This window comes from Schistocerca piceifrons, chromosome 7, assembly GCF_021461385.2.
Source record: "Schistocerca piceifrons isolate TAMUIC-IGC-003096 chromosome 7, iqSchPice1.1, whole genome shotgun sequence".
Lineage (NCBI taxonomy): Eukaryota > Metazoa > Arthropoda > Insecta > Orthoptera > Acrididae > Schistocerca > Schistocerca piceifrons.
In genome coordinates, this window is record NC_060144.1 from 493,838,382 (window position 1) to 493,857,328 (window position 18,947).

Below are 18,947 nucleotides of genomic sequence, written 5' to 3' on the forward strand. Positions count from 1 at the left end.
TCGCAGCTGACAATTTAAAGCTTAATATTACAAAAACTTGTACTATGCAATTCCAAATAAACAAAGAGACTTACAGGACCAGAGGTAGAAATCACGAGTGTACACTGGCCAGTATGTGGTCAAGTTAACAACAAAACTTAGTTCCATCTGCTTTGCACTCTGAAATCTCTCTCACTGTGTTGGCCTGCAGACTAGGTTGTTAGCATACTTTCATTCAGTTCTGTCCTATGGTGTATTCTTCTGCGGCATTCTACATATACATCTGCATTGCAGCTAAGGTGAAGAAAGTGGTTTTTCTACAGAAGCATGCAATTTTTATGAGAATACTGAGTCAATTTGGTAACTGAACAATCTGCAGAAGCCTCTTCCAGGACTAACACTTACATATCAATACGTATCTATATTATTAAAATGCTGTCCTGGAATCTGGTACCAGAAGCAGCACTGAGACAACAAAAATTAATTCATTATTTCGCAAGGTTATTGACTGAAATTAAATATTTAATGTACTGTCACATTATGCTCATTAAGAGGTATAATATGTTTAATGGTTAATACAATAAGGCAAGTATTACAATTGCAAACTTTCTGGAGGCAGCTTAACTGACGGCAAGCAAGTTCACATACTTCATACATCCGGCATTTGAGATAGAGTGCTTATCGGCTTCCAACAAAATATGCACATAATTTCAAATCTTTATGAAACTATCTTGCTGGCACTACTCCCTCCCCCCCCCCCCCACCCCCACCAACCCACCCACTTGTCACTTACTACATTTTGACTGTTCATGCATTCAAACTTCAGCATCAGGCATGATATTTTAATTTATTACTTCTTTACAACAAACTATTCACAACACACACAGTTTGCAGATAGTTTCCATACTGAATATGTCAGCAAAAATATGTCACTGTATGACACCAGTTCAGAAGATATATCAAACATTTGGATGCATGAAAAACTTGCTTTTGCTTAAAATGGAGTGCAAATTACAAAGAATATACTCACCTACTGTTTGATAATAACAGCACTTAGGGACTTCCAACAAACTTTAAGCATGATTTCAAACCTTTCCTACGCATTTTCTTGCTTATATTCTTAAGAGCACACATTTATCACAGAAACTCATTTGTAAAGTAACCAATTACGTATCCCATTCTAGGGTTATGGCATATAACAGATTGCCAGTGGACATCAGCCAGAACATTAAAAATCCTCCATCATTTAAAAACAAAGCAAAAGAATATTTCCATTAGCCATTCCTGAAATTTATCAGAACACCTGGACTCCTGAAAATAAATTCTGTGCAACTCTAATAATATTTGTATTAGATTATCCTTTCTTTGACAGTATATACAAAACAGCTGATAGTGGTGTTTGCAAATTACAGTTATTGCTTTGTTTGAAGTTTTAGAAAACCAGCAGATGAGTAATATAGGTGAACGAGTAGTGCCTTCTTTCAAATTAACCTCTTTCTCCCTAAAATATGTATACAACTTAATTTAGAAGTAATTACCATAATGACAGTGTGAGTAGATTAGCACTAGTTGGAATCTCTTCTTGGTGTACTCCACAGAAGTAGGCAACAGTGATAGCTTCTGCCTGTGAATGTATAACTTCCTCAGTTCAGGTAGCTGAAGACTCTCCTTCATGATGACATTTGCATAACACAATATGTGAGCAAATGAACTTTTGCGCGCGCGCGCAAGTGTGTGTGTGTGTGTGTGTGTGTGTGTGTGTGTGTGTGTGTGTGTGTGCAAAGTGATTTTTTAAGAAAGACTGGCTTTAAGGGCTCATCTGCACACGAAAGTGATAATCTAATTTTTTCGCGCTGTCAAAGACATGATATGAAGCGCCAACAATAAACAATATGTAGCTGCGGTGAAAAAACAGCACATGTGTTTTAATATTGTACTTCAACTCTGACTCCTCTTGTACTACTTAGACTTGTGAGATAATCTGTTCCTGTACAGATTCATTTTGTCATTGCTCCACAACTCCAGACATTTTATTACATACTGAACATAGGCAGCGTTAAAGAGGCACATTGGCATACTCATTTATATTAATATACTGCCACACAACAATTATTATTTATGTGTGTGTACTTATAATTTATGTGCATATGTGAGTTCTTGAATATATGTTTCAGTAATCTTTTTTTCATTTTAGTAGTTTTAACAATGATGTAAGCGGCTGTGACATGGCAGAGATGTGTTTGCAATCTGATGGAAAATTATTAGAAGAACAATAAGTCAATCTTCATGGCAATTTTACTGCAAGGAGTCTGATATTTCACATGGTAATGTAAAAATACTTTGCAAATGCACAATCTCAGCCACCAATGCCATTGTTCGCACACCAGACAATGTGTGAGAAAATAATATTGTTTGCTCTTAATTCTTTGAAATATTTTATTGAGTATCTGATCTGTATTCTCATCCTTGCACCCAGAAGCATAATAATAATAATAATAATAATAATAATAATAATAATAAATAATAAATAATAATAATTATTATTATTATTATTATTTATATGGCCCAATTGAATCACTAATGAATTGTAGATAAAAGAAAAAAAATTGGTAAATCTGAAGGTAGTTTTCAGATTACATAACATTACATTTACTTTCATTCCAATTGATCCATAGTGAGGTCCTCTAGGATGTAGAACACGTCAGAAAAACAATAATACATGACAAATATTTACAACTAAAACAAATAAGCTAATGTACCTTCCGCAGTTCCCAAGTGGAACAGCTTGTCTTTTTTTTATTGTGAGCTCAAATAACTCACAGGAAAGTTGCATTAATATGGAAAAAATACTAAAGAAACTTATTATTCTAGCTCCTGTATGCCTGCTTAGTAGAAACAGTAAAGGAAGAGAAACAGAATCATTCAAAGCTTTGAAGTAATGATGAGACTGGGGCATTTTACAGTTAATTCACCTTCAACTAAGGAATATAAAAAAAAACTACCTGGTCATTTATAGACATGCTCTGGCAATACTGACCTGATGAAAACTGATAAGCAAAATGAAAGATATTTATGAATTGCAGGATATTCAAAATTGAGTGTTAATCTGTAAATTAAAACAAATATTAAAAGACGAAACCTTTACTTACGGTGAAAACACCTGGTGTGTGTTCATCATCTAGGCTCTTTCTGACATCGACAATCATAGTGCCATTACGCTGATCTTGACTGACAATGACAAATTCTACAGCAAATCGAGAATTGTTAAAAGATGGATCAGTGGATAGTCTGTCAAATACCATATCCACCTGAGTGGTGTTTGAAGTGTGTAAAAGGTGAGGTAAATTCTCACTGTGGTCATTGAAGCCAAATACTTCTACCTAGAGTAAGAACAAATAATTCATAATTACTGTAAAGTCATTTACATTCATTTAATTGGAATTTACATATCTTACAACCACATAAAAACAACAAGCAACAGAAAAATCTATCAATTTTTGAGTTAAAAATCATCTGCAATCACATTTCTACTTTATTTATAATGTACAATACAATGTGAAGCCCAAGGTTCTGCCTTCCTAACAAATGCTGCAAAAATTACTTTTTTGTCCTTTGAATGTTACAGAAGGTCAAACTTTTTTAGTTACAATGATTTCTAGTGCAAAAGCATATTTTTCATATGATTCTGGTATGCAGAGCTTGACAAACCACAAGTAGCATGCACTGAATCCACACAGATATCAGATAATTCAAGAACTTACTGCACACAACTACCACCAAAAACTTTCTGAATTTTCCATTAAAAACTTGAGTTTCTCAATACACAAAGAACTTTTGTGTGCACGTGTGTGTGTGTGCGCGCGCGCGCGCACGCGTGTGTGTGTGTAAATTTCAGATCTATTTGGATCGGACACTACAACCAATGCCCCAGACGTGGAATGTGCACCTGGCCGATTCAACCAGCGTGCATGTGGTACAGTGGACAAGTTACTTGTCATGTTAGCAGAGCCCAGTCTACCCAGTACATCAAAGGATACCACCCCCACTACGTCAACCATGGACGTATCAGAGGGGAATCAGTACTGGTACCATAATTGCACTGCAATGAGGAATAAAATGAGTCTGGAATGCACACCCGTGAGCATGGAACATTCGAAAAGAAAAGCGATCGAAAGCGGAAGAATACATTAATGTGAAGGGAAATTTAGTGCCAAAGAAATGTCCCACTCTCTGAGCATGTGCGTGTCAGAAGGCATGTGGTCGACATTTTTCACCTGAACACCAGCAACATATATTTGACTTTTTCTATGTATTAGGTAGTTTCGACTTTTGGTCGGCATACATTTTTGCTATGGTGAAGTTAGTCCCTACAGCCTGTGCATATTCCTTTGGTACTACAGAGTCATGATGAGTAACAACACGCCTATACCATTTCTAGAATGTAGAGGGAGTGGACACGAAGGTGTGTAAAAAGTTCTTTAAGAACATTTTGCAGATATCAGATGGTAGGATTACAAGGGTTCTTTTGCACAAAATGCAGCACCGGATGCCACCCATCGATAAGCAAGGCACATGCCCTGCTTAAAACAAAACACCATTATCAAATATGGTTGCACTGGAGAACTTCATAGAACAGTTTCCAACATATCTGAGTCATTCTGCACGAATAAATGAAACAGTGGATCAGAAGTATTAGTCACCAGACCTAAGCATGGGGCAGTTATACCATTTATATGAAGCTGAGCATGATGATCAGGTCTCTTACTACATGTTTGGTCAGATATTTAATACAAGATTTAATCTGTCATTTCATCCCCCTGTAAGTGATTCCTGCCATAAATGTGACCTCTATAACATCAAAAATGCTGCAGCCAACCCCACAGAAGAGAAGGGTAAATGGGAACATGAAAGATTTACATCAACGAAAGGCTGAGAGCCCGCGGATGGGACATGCTGCCTCAGAATACGCGACATATGTACCAAGAGAGCTACCATGTATGTATGTATGTATGTATGTATGGAGTGAAGGAGAAGCATTCCAAGGACTGCAAGAAATTGGATAGTGTGTCATGCATTACATTAAACACAAGGTCCAAACAATATGACTGATTATGTACTGTGATCAATGTGGCAAGCAAAACCTGAATCAAAAAATGGCCTTACTGTGTCAATTCATGGTTCTGTATGCAGACTTCACACCGGAAGTAATCGCCCATAAATTCATAGTCAGTGGGCATTCATATCTAGCACGTGACCAGGACTTCGGTATCATCGTGAAGAACAGGAAATTTCACCCGAACATACACACACCCTCTGACTGGATGAATCATCATCACTACATGTAAACAACAACCCTTCACCACTATACTGATGACAAGGAATGATTTCATGTCCATAGTACATTTAGAAATGTATAACCGTAAAGTGTCGACACAAAATACCAGGGTGCAATGGTTCCATATTCAGTGGCTTCAGTGTAAAGCATCCTCTCCCCATACCATGTTTTGTAAGTATTCCAATGAGCCAGATGTCCTGTTTGCCGACGTCAGTTTTGCTGAATGAGGGTCAAAAGTAACTGAGACTCTTGACTTACTATACCCCAATGGACACACTATTAGTGCATTGGAGAAGACCGATTTAATGACCTTGCTGCAGTTCATACCCCAGTGTACCATGGTTATTACCATAACTTGAAAACATCTGCACAGCTGTGTGGTGACACCACCCCTGTAAATGATGATGATCATTAACACCTAATGTGTATCTGGTCCAATGTTGGACTACAGCATCTAAAGCAATTGCCCTATCCCACATTTTTCACGTATTACGACCAAGTGCGCCAGAACAATAATGGCGGAACCCACACAAAAAACATTCTAAAAAACACTATTATGGTCAACTCCACTTATAGCCGATTACTTGACACCTTACCACATTATGTATACCACAATCATTGCTACACGCTGCAATCACTACCTTACACATCAATTCTGTAAAACTCAAGATCTTCCAGCAGCCATTCCCACAAACCAGTGTGCTGTGGGTTAGGCTACTATAGTGGTGATAACCTTTTAAGGTTTGTCTGTTAAGCATATATTAGTAAACAATGGAAAATCCAGGATGAAATAATGACATTATTCTGGCCTTGGCCAGCCAGAGACTGGTCGTGTGTATGCGTGTGTTTCTATTTGGATGAAGGTCTGTTTGGCTAAAACCTTTGGCAGTCTGTTATACCTATCTGTGCAACATAGTATCTCCACTATGTTATTTATAGACTTCATATTGGGATTGTGTGTTTGGAGCTTCCTTAGCAATTTACTGTACTGTCAGTGGTTATGGGCTACAGATTTGTTTCTGGATTTCGAATTGTTAGTTCAGCACACTGTTGGTGACTGGACATTTAATTTTTGTTTTGTATTTGTTCTGACAAAGCAATTCACTAATACGTCATGGTACGTGCAATGTATGACGATGCAGTAACAATGATGAAGGTCCTTCAGTAGTATTACCTGTTGGCTGAGCATCTCAGGATCAATTTCCCCATCATGCACGATTCTCCATTAGTATCTAGTTCTTTGGTACAACACTGGATACATATGATTTATTCACCTCTGATATTACTGATCATGTATTACAGGGTCTACAGATACTGTATGTTATGTGGATGTACAGGGGGGGGGGGGGGGGTGTAAATTGAACTTTCCCTATTTAACACATTATAACACAGAAACCAATTACCGCATTAGTACCAAACTGAGTAGCATTAATGTCCAGAGTATGCAGTGCATGATTTCTATGTGTCACAGCACCACCCTCCAGTTCCAACTATAGCCACTAGGTGTCGTGACCAGTCATTGTTATCCATAGTCTCTCACACCTGCAGTGCACTTTGACATGTCTTCATGAGCACGGAAAAAAGGAGACAGGGTGTTATTGGTGTAGCTGTATTATCAGTACAACAGTAATGCTGCAGCTGCACTTCGAGAATACAGCCAGCTGGAAGGATTATGGAAGGGTCCTCTTGCTCCACATGCTGTGTGGAGTATGATCAAGTTCAAATCAACTGGAGAACTGGGCTTTGCTCCAGAAAGAGGCCGACAACCAGTTGCACCACAGATGGTTAATGAAATCGCTGTTGCTATAGTACACAATGCTGTGCACAATTCCTGATTGTAAGGCAGTGCGTGTGCTGTGTCATGACAGTTGAACATTCCATGGTCCATTGTATGGAGGTGCTTCAAACCATCCTCAAATGGTACCCGTACAAGATCCATATCGTATAGCAGTTGCACCACAGGACACACAGTGACATGCTGACTTCGCTCTCCACTTTCTCGCAATGATTGAAGTTGTTCAGGGCTGGCCCTGGACCATACTATAGACAGACGAACCTCAATTTTCTCTGACGGTGAGGTGGACACACGCAACTGGCAAGTGTGGAGACCTTACCTCCAGTCATTGTACATGAAGTTCCTCTTTACAGTGAATGTGTCACTGTGTAGTGTGGCTACACAGCTGCGTTCACCATTTGCCCATTCAGTTTTGAACAGGTTGGCTCTCTAGGACCAAAGATGTACAGTGTGACTGGCCAGCATTATTGCGATATGCTTCACCAGCATGTTATACTGGATCTACAGGAGACACACATTGAACTTGACAGTTTTTGTGGAAGGTGGGGCCCCACTGAACATCGCTCTTAAGTTATTTCCAAATGCTTGGCAGGCACTCCTTTGATTTCTGGTTGTGGGGCTACCTGAAGGACAGGGTTTACCAGGGGAACATTCACACGTGCTGATCTGAAGTGCAGCATATGAAGAGACAGCCAGCATATGTACGGATATGCTTCGTTCTGCTGTGCAGAATGCAATCCTGCACTTTTGGGCACTTCTGGACATTTATGGTCGCCATGTTGAGCACCTTTTGTAGCAGTAATGATACCACTATCTAACTGTATCATGTACCATTCGCACACATCAAAAGTGTTTCAATTTAACTGATTAATTGTTTCTCTTCCCCAGTTCCTTGACATTAATGCTACCACGTTTGGACATCATATGGTAATTAGTTTCCATGTTATAACGTGTTACATAGGGAAACTTTAATTATAACCACACGGTATATTAATAATATACTACAATTACATGAAAATTTTTGAAAACAACGTAATTGGATAGATAAAAAACTACTCACCAAGTGACACCAGAAGAATGCTCATAAACAAAATATTACATACCCAAGGTTTTGGAGCCAGCAGCTTCTTCCGGCAGGTTTTAAACTCAAGGAAGAGGGGAGAAGGAATAGGAATGGTGAGGTTTAGGAAAAGGGGTAGATTTTGGGAAACTCACCCAGAACCCCAGGTCAGGGGAAACTGATCCCACCCACTAAGACCCCACCCCCCCCCCCCCCCCCACCCAGGATTCTGGGTGACTTTTCCAAACTTTACACTTTTTCCTAAAACTCACCAGTCCTTTTCCTTCACCCCTCTTCCTTCCCCTTCAACCCTTCTGCCAGAGGGAGCCACTGGCTTCGAAAGCTTGCATACACAATACTTTTTATGAGTGTACTGCTGCTGCTTGTTGAGTGGTTTTCTTTTATGTATCCAATTGCATTAGGACATTCCCATGAGTTAGATAGTTGTCCTTTGGTGGTATTTGTTTTATGGAGTTCATGATATATGGGTGCATTCACAAGTGAATTTTGTTCACTCTGAATAGTTTGTGTTGTGATATAGGTCATTTCCTATATTTGGTTTTTTGACATGTCTTGGACATTCACTTTATGTGTATGACATAAGTATGCCAATCTACGGTTTGCACCTCAGCATTTTATACTTTGACAAGACACACAGATTTATTTTGTCATCTGAAAACTTACCCTGCTGACACTTAGATTTTGTTGAAACTGTTCTTCTGCAACTGCTACTTTCTCACAGATGTATTTGTTCACACTAAACATTATCTTGGGTTCTATATATACTGTGTATGGTATGACATTTTGTCTCCGACACATTTGTGAGCAGAAACGACCATATGCTAAAACTCCAATATGGCGCCTATGGTGTCATTACGTAAACATGACCACAAACACGAAAATACATTGAAAAACCAACACACTCGCACCACAAAAAATGAAATGAAACTAACAGGACAAGTGTGGGAAACTGGAGGTTTTTGGATGGGGATAAAGTAAATATAAACAAATTTGGACACACACCACCATACCAAATCACAAAAAACTGACAACACAAAACTCCCCAAATTCCACTAAACACAATATCCTCTGGAACTGGACACTTCCCTTGACCTATATAGCTCAACAGCAACTCCCAATACTGAGCACCCACAGCCACAACCACACATTCGAATCTAACACTTCCCTTCACCTATATAGTTCAACAGAAACTACCGACACCAAACCACAAAACCCAAAACTACAACCACGTCCACAATCATCTCTACCTCAAAAAACACAACAAACCAACAAAACTGGAACAGAACACTTCCCTTGACCTGTTATCCTTACGACACCTCCATATCCCTGGCCCGAGACGCTAGAACTTTAGTAAGCCTCATTTCTTCACGACGCTGAACACTTCACGACTTCACCCAAAAATCCGAAGAGCTGAAGAAATTTTATTAGAGACAGCGCACTGTCCCCCATTATCGCCGACAACCGAAAACTGTTGACCTTGTCAGTCATATCCATACCTACCAAAGACATAAAAAAAGACATCTACCAAAATTCACACATGACAAACAGAAAAAACTACAACATTGACATAACAGAACCAAAATCGTTAACTCACTGAAAAATATTCTGCTGAAAGCACAGTCACTACCGATATCACACATGTGCAATGCTACCACGCAAATGAACCCTATAACCCACGTAACACGCTACCCACAAACACATCACCAGAGAGCACCACTGATCACACCAAAACGACACCTACAAACACGCCACTCTCACAAACTAAATTTCACACCATCATGGCGTCTCACACCACAACAGCCTTACGTCGCGGGTCAGAGCTGACGGGTGGGATCGGACGCTTCGGCCAACCCACTGAACAACCAGCCACAGCACTGGTATCTGGCACTTCAGTTATTCCCTCTTCAATAAATAAACTACATGAATTACTGTGTTTTTCTATTTTACTTTTCTATTTAATTGAATCAAAGTTAAGTATAGCACAAAATGTGTGTCTTATGCTTACACTGTGGTCCCATTAGTACTAATGAAAATTACCGCTAAAAGTTAAAATAATTCAATGCGACACCTGTAAATAGCAGAAATTCTAGCACTAATCCAGCAGCCCCCCCCCCCCCCCCACTATATATTTATGTCACATAGGGTGATACCGCCAATAGTTGATCGATTAACAATTTGAGTTTACATTTATATTTTTTATAGAACATCTACTTGAAGGAGTAAGTTGATAACAACACATATCACAGAGAAAAGTTTCCTGTAAAGAATGACATACATACAATTAACCTTGAAATGCTTATTCCCTACATTTTCTGAATTTCAGTTACAGTGGTCAGAAATTACCAATAGTTGATCATACAGTTCCACAAAATGATCGCCCATAGTCCAGTAGTTGATCAATATGCAAATCATCTGACATTAAATTGATAATTACATCTGGGAACTTAATTTTAACACACTTACATGAATGATTAACATATTGAACAATTTTTTTTCAATGAAATAAAACAATATAACATAGTAGCCTACACACAACAATAGACTATACACAAGTCTGCTCAGTTTCATTCCAGTTTTCCAATATCAACAGGACGTTGAAACTTTTAACGCAGCCTGCCTCCTGTAGAGATAATAGAGGGTTCTGGAAGTATTGCTAAAATCTGTGAAGAGTGAACAGTGCTTATATCATCTTCATCAGTCTCGAACAGTGTATTTCTTTCATCGCAGCTTTTCAAACCCATTATCTCAGTGTCCTCTTCTGTGGTAACTCTGAACAGTGCACAGAAATTTATACTTATTATTCTTTTGGCCTGGAAACAAGATCAAAGCAAAATCTCCTCCTTTGAATGCAGGCCTTCCAATGTCATGCCTCTTCTCAGTGGTAGCAAGGTTTTTATTACAGTCAGACTCATTTTCTGATGTGTCTTCACGAGGGCTCCATTCATCACTGGAGGGTTCTGACTCTGAACTGTCTTTTCTTACAGGTTTCTTTTTTTGGTGGTTTTTCCTTCTCAGCCTCTGGAAACAGTTTCCTTCCTTTTCTTTTTTTCTCATTCGTCTGTTTTGCCATTTTACGTTGTTCTATTCTAGCTCGTTTGGCAGCTTCTGTGTTGGCTTTCAGTTCTTCCTTTGATTTGTTCCAGTCTAGCCACTGTTTGGATGTCGCATATGGTATGTACTCTCTTTTCCTTCCAGCCTTTATAGGGGAGTCAGTAGGCCAAGTAATATGATTAGCAAAATGTGGACTGATTCTGTTTTTCTGAGATGATTGGGATGAACGGCGTTTTGGAGTGTGTGCTTCAGGGTTGACTGGATGTGAAGAGGGCTGAGGAGGACCTGAACTGTCATTTTCTTGTACTGAGTCTATCTCCTGACTTTTCATTATGACATGTGGATGATTCATCTTCTGAGTCACAAGATATTTTGCTGTTAGTAGACACTTGAGGATCTCCTGCTGGATTTTCTGATGTAGGGATGGATTTTTCTGTACTACACAAATGCAGAGATAGCATGTTAGCATCTGTAGTTTTATTTGTTGAAGGTGATTTACAAGTAGCACGAATTTTACGCCAAACCTGAAACAGTTTTTCTGCTCCTGGATCACCTTCCCATCCATTTTTCTCTGCTGCACGGAATTCTTCTGCTCTACCTCTTTTCATTAGAGATTCAAAATGCAAAAGATGTTCAACACCAAATGATGATGGTTTTATTGCATTACCACACGTTATAGCAGGTGCAAAATGTCTAGATTTGTTGGACATACAACTAACATAGTCCACTGCATCAGGATCATAAGGGAAAAGACCACACTTCCTGAAACCATTTTTCACTGTTTCAGGAGTAGCCTTTTCATTGAAAACGGTCTCAAGCAATGGGCCAAATACAGTTTTTGTTACAACTTTGTTACCAGTTTTGCATTTCCAATTATATACAGCATCTCTCCATCCAGATTTCAGGGGACGAAATATTGCCACATCAGATGGTTGAAGCACATGAGTCGCATTTGGATACAATGCAAATTGTATTATCCCATTGTCGGCACAAAACTTAGCAACTTTATATGATGTATGAGATTTGTGCCCATCTACCAATAAAATAACAGGAAATTTGACTCTCTCTTTCTTCAGCCATGGAAGGAAAATGTTGGCAATGTATTCAAAGTAGAGGGCTCCTGTCATCCAGCCTTTTTTTGATCGCCCAATGCCCCATTCACTGTTCAAATTCTCAGATATGTCCCTTGATTTCTGAAGTGGAAATACGACCATTGGGGGTACAGTGTCTCCAACAGCATTGAAATTTGCCATTACAGTAATGGCCTCCTTTTCATTGCCACTTTTGACTTCATACAGATTGTCAAAAGAAATTGGACCCAGAACTTTCCCAGTTTTAGGACATGTTTAACATCCTGTTTCATCTGCATTATAAATTCTTTTTGGTTCATTTAAAATGTCCAAATTATTACCCTGCTGAAGATGCTGATGAAGTTCATTGAACCACTGCCTGATATTTTCCTCAGTAACAGCTGCTCTGGCAGTATTTATGCTCTCAGCATGCTGTTCTGATACATCAGGGTGACGTCTCATGAATGACTTAAACCATTTTTCACCAGGCCTTCCATCTTTGAATGGTGTAGGTCTTCCATCTGCCAAAACAATGTCACTCACAGTTTCATACAGCGTCCTTCGCTTTATTGGAAAGCCTTTTTTAGCGTTGGCATGGATCCAGCTAACCAATAAATTCTCTTCAGCCTCTGTCAAAACTGAACTTGGTCTCATCTTACGCTACATAGGTACTTTTCCTTTAATTTTGTTATTTAGCGTACTAAATGGGATACCAAAATGTTTTGCAGCTTTCCTCATACTACTGCCACCCGCTTGAACTGCTTCTACTGCACATTGTTAAGTCTTCCTCAGAATACTTAAAAAATTCTTTTTTCGACTTTTCTTTTGGAGCCATTTATTAATTCAGTCTGCAGATTTCACTCCTGTAAATAGAGGGATGAAACTAATGACTGATAAAAATTTTATCTGTATGCATCAATACTTGTTGGTTGATCATATGTAAACCAGTAGATGATCACCCCGATCAACTACTGGAAGCCATATAAATTTCACATTTCCATCAATATGGGACAGAAGAAAGGAATGCCTACTTGGTCTATGGCTAAAAGCAACTCTTTGTGAGAACATTCTAAAAATTACCAGTAATTGATCATTATGACCAACTACTGGAAAATATGCTTTCATGCACTCCAGTAGTTGACATCCCCCCCTTAAAGAAGACTTAAGCAATAATTTACACTTCCTTTATGGTGAATGATAGATCATTCATAATGAGTTATCTGTTAACACAGTTCATCATATTTCAGTATTTAGTACTTGTGTCAATAAATATCTGTATCACTGTAACCTACCTTACAATTAGTCTAGACGCCCTGGCACTCCACTCCTCAGCACAGCACAAAAGGAAAGATTTTCTCAAAGCTATCAGTTCCCTCCAATTGTTGTAACAATAGAAGAAATAGGGGAAATACGGAAGCGTCCGATCCCGCCCATCTGCTTTGACTCATGACGCCACAAATATGGCGGAAACAAAAACAAACACACACACTTTCCACAAGAAGCCTAATGACACCAACGGGACAAGCGCGGCAAATAGGGTGTTTTGGGTGGGGGGCAAACTAAATATAAACAAATTTAGACGCTTTGCATAGCTACGTGTAAGTGAAGACAGCCATGCTTGAATACCCACCCACCTCCCCAGGGGTCGTAACCCCTGCAACCCATAGAAGATAAAGATGCTTCAGTAGCTGACCTTTTTTTTTTAAAAAAAACAAAAACACTAATCTCACGGGATAGAACGAACAGATCAGAAAGATAAATGTAATAAACTAAAACAGAAATTGGAGGAAACAGATAATTAAAATAAGTAATAAGTGTTTTTCAATTAAAAAAAAAAAAATCTCGAGATAGAACGAACAGATCAGAAAAGTAAATAAAATAAGATAAAACAGAACTGGAGACAGCCACACTCAAACCAAACTCCGCGCCGTCATGACGTCACACACGACAACACCCTTACGTCACGGGTCAAAGCCGACGCGTGGGATCGGATGCTTCTGTCGACCCGAAATAGGTTTGCCAACATATGTTCTTTATATGCTCTTGCATTTTTAAAAGTGTCAGTGCTGCCAACTCTTATAATTTAAAGATTAGAGTGAAACTGACCAACTACTGGGTGGTGATCAACTACTGGCTGGGGCACCCTATTTTAAGAAATACACAAAACGAGAAAAATCACTGAATGCTGTTACAGTAGGCCCTGCTACAAGGGACAATCCACAACCATAGCACAAATAAAATGTAAAAGTTGCAAAGTGAACTCTTACATTTCCTGAAGTTTATGTATAGTCTGTGTACTTAATAAGCATGAAAATACTTGAAGACTAGTCCTTAACCCAACATAAATTTTCTGAGTTTACCTTGCAGTTTTAGCTTTTGTAACAAAAATGGATAAAATCTGTCATTCATGACATCAGGCTACACCACAGATCAATATGTCACCATATCTTTGAATTCACATTCACTGTATTCACTACAAGTGTTTCGGATTATCCAATATTGTCCAACAGCTGGGTCAGCTGAATCTAGAGATATCAGCTTTGTCCCAGGGTTTAATGACGCTCCTGTGAGTGACCTCATACATGTGCAGAAAGGAAACAAAACAATGCCTTTTTGTTTGTATTACTTTTTGTGTTGCAGTTTCTTGCAATAGTATGATCTGTACCAAAGCCCGAGGTATAGATTATGCTGACAGGTGACAAAATTTTTGGGTTAGAATCAACAAGTAAAAACAAGAAATCTCAGCTGCACTGATATAATGATCTGTAGCATAGCCTATGATCTACATCAGTAGGAAAATTGAGAGTTTGGTTGCAAGTTGTTGATGCTGCAATTACAGCTTCAGGTAATCCCAATGACCCACAGCATTCAGTGTTTTGCTTACTATTCTGGTTAAATGCCTACGAAAGAACATGTTGCATAACAATTATAGGATTTACCATTTACAATTTAATTCTGAAAGCCTAAATTTTACACAAAGCATTTAATAATGCTGCCACTGGTTACTACAAATAAACATACCTCTACTCTCAATGTTCCATTTTTTGTGACTACTGAATCATTGTAACCATTGGCTTCTGCAGTTAAAACCATAGATTTTTCTTCTTCTCTAAACTGGGTTCTGTTCCAATTGAAGAACTGTGTGTCCAGTTCCTTTATGTATGAACTGTTCATATCAGCACGGAACATACCAGTGTCATTGACATCGTTGAATTCCCACACCTATATTTGAAGAAAATTCCAAGAAATCTTATGTCCATAAATCTCATAGAAATTAAAAACCTATGTAATAATGCTTCAAAAATATCTTTCTTGTTATTGCTTCTATATGGTATAACATTACATTTTAATGCATGTGGTTAGCTCCATTAAAGAACAGATTATATGTTTATGATAGTTAAACTTTTCATTCATAAATTCAAGCCATTATTTTACTCTCTGAAGTAAAGCTATCATTGTGGTGCAACAATTGTATCGTAAGAAGAATTAGTTACTTCCCTCTGCTATTCTTTATTCATCATGCACTGAAACAATTTTCAATTGCAGATTGAATTTTTTATTTCCCTGATCAACAAAAACTGGGCCTCGGCAAACCCCGCTCCCGCATTTTCCCAAATATACGAAACTAGTCTAATAAGTAAAGTTCAGGCAGCATTTCAAATAGAGAGCTTGGCGGTACATTGTCCTAATGCGAACAGGGCAAGATAAATAAATTTTTCAAACCTTGTCGATGATGATTCCAAAACTATACAACGGATCCGTGGAAAACGTTAAAGATCCATCTTCGCCATCAATGAAACCCCTCCAGTCAATCGTGAGATTTGAATCCTTGTCTGTAAGTGCCAGTAAAACAGAAGGCTTCGCAGTAAGATCCCACACATAGTGTAATGTATCATTTGGACCTTCTGCTTTAACATACACAACAGAATAATGCGAAGTATTGCATTGTGCCAATGTGCAATGTGGATTCAATTCTGAAGAAATCTGAAAGAAAAGGCATTGAAATGAGATAGCGATAACGAAGTAACTGAATACTCTTCAGTTATCACACATACCCTTCTTTCCAGTCCGTCTCCCAACGGCAGGCATGGTGCAGCTGTTAGTAAAATAACAGTAAGTAACTTCAAAACAAAATGTAAACTGTGAACAGCCATCTTCACGGACGCTTTCTTGTTTGACTGGAAGTTGTGGCCGCCGATGACGCACCTTCACATGATTCCCATACTCCACCAAATAGTAGCTGACGTCACATTCATGCTAGGCCAAACTACGGCCTACTAATCAATGACTTCTCCCCTGAAGAACCTTGGCCTTCACGCTCATGTATGAATAAATAAAGTCTCGCACTGTCTCTCGTCTCCGCTGTCACCCCGAGCTCAAAGATGCTCCGAAGACGCAGCCGCACAAGAAATCTGGAAAGCGCATTCAGTATGTCTGTTTCTCTGAATTCAAACTTAGTTAAGTCTGAAGTACTAACTTCAAAATAATACCTGCCTTCTTTATCTTTACAAATACATTTAATACTGGCAAATCCATACAATCACTACGAGTGGTGGTACCATTGAATAAACAAAAGTATTCATCACAGATTTCATATGTTCCCATCGAAGTTGGTTAATTAGTTGGTTATGTGTTCTATCGATCATTTTGCACGATGGATGGTTATGAAATGCAATGAGTCGTACATTCACAACGCAAATTAATTTTACATATGGTTACATTGTGAACATTTCTCAGTTTTTTTACTACATTAAAGATCTTCATACGCTGCAAGAAGTAATAATCATAACTATTTTGTAGCTGACTTCGGTAAAGCCCGGTCCACACGCAACGATCTGTCTGCGCAGACATCGGTGAGCCCGGTCCACACGCAACGATCTGTCTGCGCAGACATCGGTGCAGATGTCTGTACATGCAAAAGATCGCTGCAAATGTGGTGTGTTCACACGACACAAACCCCAATCTACTACTCGCCCGCCATCTGTCGGTGTAGAAAAGAAATATCAGTGGCAAGCGACTACGCTCCCCGTAAACGTCAAACATTTAATTCAGTTATTTTGAAATATAGAAATGGAGGAAGTTCTGTTGTGGCCTGTGTTCGCAACTTGTGTTGCAAAAAACATTCAGACCAACCGCAGGAAACAGAGAAAGCGGGCAAAATGGTGTAGACAGTGGCTGCTAAAGCGAAAGCAGTTTTCTCACGTAAATTTACTGAGAGAGTTGCAGGACGAACCTAACGACTGGCGAAATTATTTGCGGATGGATGTCGAAACTTATAATTATCTCTTAAAGCTTGTAACCCTTCATATTATGAGAAAAAATACTTGTATAAGAAGGGCAATTTCTCCTCATGAACGGCTGGCGGTAACATTGACACTCCAATTTCATCTTCAATTGTACTCCTGCTTGGTCTTGGTGTTTCTTGATCACTAAGAAAGCCAAGCAGATCAAAATACCATAACGTTGGCTGGTATACTTGATCTACTCCTACACCAGATCTAGATTTCTGAACTTTGGATAACTCAATTAGCGCATTGTATGCTGCAGTCTTTTTGTCTCGGTCACTATATTCTTTACTTTTAATCTTCCACAAACATGGGTGGTTTCTACATATTTCAATGAATTCACTTACAAACTCTTGAGAACACTGACGAGTATCAGCCAATTTAATGCCCTGTGCACGCAAACACTAGACTGAGCAAACAGCTGTTTCGCGCCAGATTTGCGGCGATCTCCTGTCCACACGCTCCAACTTGTCTGCGCAGATGTGGTTTGAACCCACAGATTTGAGAGGTTTCGCTCAAACCTCCAACTCCAACTTCCAGGTTTGCACACACCTCAGGTTGGTGCAAATCTTCTGTCCACACGCAACGATCTGTCTGCGCAGATGTGATGTGCGCAGACATTTGCGCAGACAGATCGTAACGTGTGGACGGGCCTTAACATAAAAAAGTACCTAACGTAACCCCGATCAACGAAAATGAGATATTTTTGTATCACTGGCTGAATACAGATAATAGTTCCTTTCGTAAAGTAGTTAGGAAAAGGCTAAAAGCATCCTTTTTCTTCTCAAGAATGAACAATGTTAATCACTGGAAAGGAATAGAATCGACAAGAACGCGTATTCCATACAAACCATATAAACGGAAGAGACCTTCAGGGTTCATTATCCTGACGAAATCCGTGGAACGGTATATGTGAATAAATGCTACACTTCCGACCAGGTGAAACGGCACTGCTTCGTGAAAATAGGTGTCGGGTTTTGAGTATTTGCGAACGGGAGATAGTGCCTGATGACAGTACTCAATATATTTCATCCAAATATCGTTCTCATTTGGTCGTATGGTATGGACATGTGTCACTCGCAAGCAGTCCTACATTGACCGTAACATCAGTACTCCAGAGATACAGTGAAGCAGGATTCAGTTTTTTGTTTTTTTAGTTATTTACATCTTTAGCATAAGCTTATGACTTTTGCGAACGTCATACATAGACTAAGTAATAAAGTAATACAAATTATATATATAGTAATGGTACATGTATTCACATTAATATAAGTAATATGGTATACTGTATATTGCAACAGGGGTCCTGTAGCTTAGAATTCACTAAAAGCAGTTATTAGGAAGCTTTTAA

At 38.9% G+C, this 18,947-nt stretch overlaps 1 protein-coding gene across 1 annotated transcript in view; it reads right to left on the minus strand.

Moving 5' to 3' along the window:
• LOC124805009 (glycosylated lysosomal membrane protein-like) overlaps nt 1-16,889 on the minus strand; it is a 61,632-nt gene extending 44,743 nt beyond the window's left edge. The window contains exons 1-4 of the mRNA XM_047265409.1: nt 16,367-16,889; nt 16,035-16,295; nt 15,333-15,533; nt 3,129-3,359 (exon numbers count right to left, since the gene is read on the minus strand). Of these exons, the coding sequence (XP_047121365.1) occupies nt 3,129-3,359; nt 15,333-15,533; nt 16,035-16,295; nt 16,367-16,465 (792 nt within the window). The 5' untranslated portion in view covers nt 16,466-16,889. The remainder of the gene's footprint in view (nt 1-3,128; nt 3,360-15,332; nt 15,534-16,034; nt 16,296-16,366) is intronic.
• Nucleotides 16,890-18,947: the final 2,058 nt, after the last annotated feature.